The sequence below is a fragment of the Athene cunicularia genome (assembly GCF_003259725.1).
Source record: "Athene cunicularia isolate RWA chromosome 1 unlocalized genomic scaffold, athCun1 chr1_part1, whole genome shotgun sequence".
NCBI lineage: Eukaryota > Metazoa > Chordata > Aves > Strigiformes > Strigidae > Athene > Athene cunicularia.
In genome coordinates this window covers 4,028-9,484 of record NW_020799091.1, presented here as the reverse complement: position 1 = coordinate 9,484, position 5,457 = coordinate 4,028, and the positions used below count along the sequence as shown (strand labels likewise).

At 45.3% G+C, this 5,457-nt stretch overlaps 1 protein-coding gene across 1 annotated transcript; it reads left to right on the top strand.

Moving 5' to 3' along the window:
* Nucleotides 1–937: 937 nt before the first annotated feature.
* LOC113482482 (olfactory receptor 2AT4) lies at nt 938–3,326 on the top strand (the record flags this gene model as incomplete). The annotated part of the gene is given in 6 exon segments (XM_026853155.1): nt 938–968; nt 2,495–2,657; nt 2,659–2,734; nt 2,737–2,782; nt 2,785–2,892; nt 2,895–3,326. Coding segments are annotated over 6 exon segments (856 nt in total), but the record flags the coding sequence as incomplete, so codon positions are not given.
* Nucleotides 3,327–5,457: the final 2,131 nt, after the last annotated feature.

The following is a 5,457-nucleotide window of genomic DNA, read 5'->3' as shown; positions in this document are numbered from 1 at the left end:
AGGGGGCAGAGAGGGGGGATGAGTCTCTGGAGCCAAGGCCCCAGCGCCAGGCCCCGAGGGAATGGCCTCAAGCTGCCCAGGGCAGGGTCAGGCTGGCTCTGAGGAAGGATTTCTGTGCAGAAGGGGCTGTTGGGCGTTGGAATGGGCTGCCCAGGGCAGGGGGGAGTCCCCGGGATCCCTGGAGGGGTTGAAGAGTCGGGCTGAGCCAGCGCTGAGGGATCTGGGGGAGTTGGGAAGGGTCAGGCTGAGGTTGATGATTGGACTAGATGATCTTCAAGGGCTTTTCCAACCTAGACAATTCTGTGAAAATAATGTGTGGGTCTCCCAGCTTAAGGCGAGAAACCATCACAGAGTCATCTCTGGGGAGCATCTCTGGGTGGGGAGCAGGGCAGCACATTCAAATATGCTCCATAATGGTAGTGGCTTTGCCCGTTGATTTATTGCAGGAGTTTTGCACTTCCCACCAAGGATAAAATTAAGGAAGGGAAAGACCTTGTTATAACTTCAAAACGCAAGTGAGTTATTGTTGATACCGTTCTGTTAATATGATCATATTTTTCAGAGTAATTAAGTGTTTCATTTTGATTTACTTTTTTTCTCACGAGGTCCAGGATGGAAAAATGTGATTGTAATACATGTCAGCAGGCTCCAAAGAACGAGAATTTGATCTATGTCTGAAAACAACTTCCAATCAATGCGAATTTAAGGACATTTCATGCCAGCAATTTTAATTCAATACAATAAATTATCTTGGGGGTTTTAATAGTGTGTCATTGTTTATACAAATTACATCCTTGAAGCTTACCCCTTTGGAAAAAAATAATAACAAGAAAGAGAAATGGAGAAAAGTAGATAAGTAAACAAAATATCAATTGTATTTAAATCTCAGGGCGGCAGAAAATCTATTTATTTGTAATATTAAATAGATCTCCCCTATATGGTTATGGAGATGACTTTCTGGGTGAAAGGTAAAACTCTTGGAAAATTACCAGAGATTTAATAATGTTAGGAAATTGCATGAGACCAACCATTAATCTCAACTACTTGAGGACAAGCACAAAACATTTCCAAGAGAGCTTTATTTCCCCTCTTTTAAATTGGGGTAAGGAAACCAAGAAAAGGCATGAAAATTTAATTAAGCTTAATTTCTCCTTCTTTTTTTAGCATAAACCTAATCAAACCAAGGGTGGTTTTCTTCTGAACATTGTCTTAGTTTTGATTTACCCGGTGTTAGAGAAAAGAGATAAATTCCAAAGGAATCGGTGCCTATGGAAGTGCTTGAATAGAAGATGCTGGAAGTTTCCAAAACGCTGCTTTATTTTGCTGCAGCAAACCAGCGTATTCCATAGGGTTCGGGCAGAACAGTCCTTTCCCATCTTCATTAAATCTTTATGAGCAACAAAGGAAGTGTTTCTACCGAGAGGGAAGAAAATCTTTGTCACTCAGGAATCTTAAAAGCTCATAATGTAAAATAAATGGGAAAGTACGGCACACGCTTTCTTACCCGTCCTGGATAAATCCAGAAAGTATCGCAAGTTTGTATGAATAATGCAACGGTGGAGCTACATTATGTAAAATATCTGTAAGGGCTGTAAGCTGTCATACATTGTGTCCCACTCCGTCTGAGCTGAAGTCCCTGACAGATACTTATCCCTAGTTTTTTATTAGAGTGTCTTTGAACCTCACGAATCTCTAAAACATTTCTTACTCTGGTAAAAGACATGACGCTGATCTACATCAGAAAAAAAAAAAAAACAAAACAAAAAACCACTGTGAAAATTCCTTTGCTTTTATGTACAAAAACCCAACCTGGAAGCTAACAGGAATTCTGAATTTTCATCTGAATTTCAGCAACAGCAGCAGGAATCAGCTGGGAAACGCAGTGGGACGCAAGTAGCCAACCAGAGGTGACATGGGCATGAAGAACAGTGATGAGAATGGCTTTGGGTAGCCAAGATCATAATAACCTAGCAAAAGCGAGATGGATGACTGAGTCCTGCTGAGCTAATTCCCTGAATTCCCTTAGAGAGCAGAAATGGGTGTTTCTGTAACGCTGCTCATCTCCTCCTCGGCGCAGAATGGGGCAAAGGGGCTGCATCCACCCAAATGTCCCTTTTCCCCACAGAAAAGGGACCCGGGAGGACCAGTGCAGATGGGGCGGGGGGTGGGGGGGAGCTTTGCATGGCGAGCACCCAAAGCTAGGTGAGAAGAATCCTTGCTCTTCGCACCCAAAGCTGAAAGACACGTCATCCACGGAGAACCCAAATCATCTTAACTGTGGATTAGAGACAAGAGGGGCTGAGCTGTGCCTTGCAACGTGCTAAGCTCTGCAAGATTTCACCCAGCGTGTGTTTTCCTTGCAGAACCTCTGCAAAGCTCCTTAGAGAAACCTCTCCCTGCACAGCAGCCTGTTTCCTTACACCCTCTTCATCCTTGCAGGCGTCCTGACCAGCCCCACCATGGAGAGCTGCAGCGGCAACTGATTCCTCAAAAGTCTTTTTCCTGGTGGGGTTTCCGGCTCTCCAGGATTTCCAGGCCCCTCTCTTCATTGTGTTCTTGCTATTCTACCTGCTGATCCCGGTCGGTAATGCCGTTATCATCACTGTGGGCGTGGGCGACCGTGCGCTTCACAAACCCACGTGCTTTTTCCTGATTAACCTCTGCGTTAGACGTGCTACTCACAGCCACCACCATCCCCAAAATGCTGCTGATGCTCCTGGCCAACGCTAAAAACCATCTCGTTTGGGGGGCTGTTTTCTGCAGATGTACAGTTTCCATGGGCCAAGATGACAAGAAGAGTGAACATCCAGCTGGCAGCGAGCGCCTGGATCGCCACGCTGCTAATTCCTGTGCCCGCCATCACGCAGACCTCTCGGCAAGCTTGCAGGGACACAACCAGGGGTTGGCAGTGGTACAAGCCACATGCCCGGACTTCAGTGCCCATTTCCAGACCTTCTCGGGGTTCTCCATCTCCATGACGGTGTCGGTTGTCCCTCTGTTGCTTGTCACCCTCTCGTACGTCCACATCATCCTCTCCGTACTGAAGATCAACTCCGAAGAAGGACACGGGAAAGCTTTTTCAACACGTACTTCCCATCTGCTTGTGGTGGGCACTTACTACTCCTCCATCACTGCGGCGTACACGTCCTACAGAGTGAACATCCCCGCTGATGTCCATATCATGAGTAACGTTGTCTTCTCTATTTTGACGCCCTTGTTAAACCCCATCATTTACGCTTTACGGAACAAGGAAGTAAAATCTGCCGTTAAAAAGTCTATTTTTTTCGGAAAATCTTTCCCCTTTCTAAAAAATTTCATTTGTTTGGGTAAAATTCACAGCAGAGTGGAAGCCTCATGGCGTTTATGTCAGTCATCTGGTTAATTAAGACATCATCACCTTTGGAGTTCTGTTTGGTTCCCCTGAACTGTGGTACATCCTGTGTTAGTGCATTTCAGCCTGTTCCTGTGAAGGTTTTAGCAGACTTTCTGTAATATTTATAATTTTCTGCTCTGGTTTCTATCCTTCGGTGACTAAATCACTGATGTCACTAAATCACTGATGTGACTGATTCACTGATGCACTAAATAAAGCTGAAAATGCACGAAATAAAGCCGAACTGGAGCAGTACCACATTTCTTTACACTTTCCCCTCCACGTTGCACTGTGGAGGATGCATTAATTTCATTCCTCCGTTAAAGAGTTTCAGGGGTGGTGGCAGTTATTCTCCCTACAAACGACGGTGGTGACCCTGGACTGTTACTCCTGGGTGGAGAAACTACAAAATCACTTTACAGGATTGCAGAACTGTGGCAAACATTAAGGATAAATTGAAGATGCAGCTTGTACAGGTTGTCTGTGTGCAATACGGTGCCATCAACCACCTCTTATGTCCAACAGCCTGATTCGCAGGTTCCTGCACTAGGAAAGTCAACATGAGGCAACGGTCAGTAAAACACCAGGAATGTCCAATTTTAGGCAGAGATTCTATCAAGCATTGTAAAATGCAATTGTTTATCTAGAGCTTATTTAATTCATTTTTTTCCTCCAGAGCAGGCAGATAGTCTAGTGCAAATGAGCATGTCTGATCTTTTGAGACATGCCTGATTTTTTTTTTTTTTTTCTGAGATTAACATACTGAAATACGTGTCTTTCCTACGGCATCTGTTTAACAGAACCTTTCAAAGCTCATTGAAGGCATTGGGGTCTGTGACGGAGATTTAGGGGAAGGCTTGGGCTGTCTCCTCACTCATTCTTCCATTAATATTTGCATCTTGAGATGCTGACTCAACCCGGATTCAACCCACCACCCGTGTCAGACTAGAAGGGTTTCCATTTCCAGTGTACTAACACCTTTACCGCATGTGATCGACCTTGAATGCTCTTGGCTGCCTCTGAGCAGAGAACCTCCAGCCAAACCGTCTGGAGAAGATGCTGCCAGGCAGGCAAGGACGTGACACAGCCACTCTCCTGCACGTAGATTGGGAATTCATTGGAAGAGAGTTAAGAAAGAGTTCATCTGAACACAGTGGTTGATTTTGGTGGAAGATGGGGGGTTTAAAATGGTTTTTTAAATATTTAGTTTCCCGCTACATTGGGTCCCTAACGTGCAAAGCATCTTCTCTGTCATGAGCGTAGGAGCAGGAGCTTGTAAGAGTCGCTGAAGGCTTTGGCCTCTTGGCTGACTAAAAGCGGCCACCATGCTTGGGTACCAGCTCTTGCTCCAAATGAGGAGGCACCATGGGCTCCAGACAGGGAAAAAAAGAGATGCCTTTGTGTTCGTTAGCACGTGAAAAGTCAGCACTGACCCTCTGTTCACAGGAGAGGAGAGCTGTACACGTGTTAAAGAGGTTTCCACCCAGGATCTTGCAGACGCCCTAAGGAGCACGCCAAGGCCAGGGGCCTGAAGAGCTTTCATGGGACCAGGAGGTCTCTGAAGAGCTCTGGGGACTCCCAGGATTAGGCTGTGTTGGAGAGTGGGTGCCATGGATCGGTAATCTTCCCTTGGCCCCAGTGGTTGCAGACTGTGGCCCTTCAGTCTGGGAGAGCTGACGTCTCCTTGCAGCACGAAGCTCTATCCCTTCTAGTTCCACTAGAGTGGAGTTTTCAGTTGAAATCCCCTCCTAAGAGAGTGTTTAGCTGTGAAGAACCGTTCATATCAACCAGTAAAATGTTTTGGTTTTTTTATTACTCTCACTGTTAAAAACTAAAGCCTTATTTCCACTTCACTCGTTACTCATTTCCCACCTCAAGATCTTGTTTTATTTTTTCTCTGATGCCAGATCCCTCTTGCCCGTGTATATCCCTGTAGGAGATGCTCATACTCTTCCTTATGAAATGAGTGCCCAGAGGCTCCCACCGTAATAAACATTTTCCAAACTTTTAAACATTCTCGTGATTTTTCTCCCAACCTTCTTTATGTTTTAACATTCTTCTTGAAGGATGATCATTAAAACTTG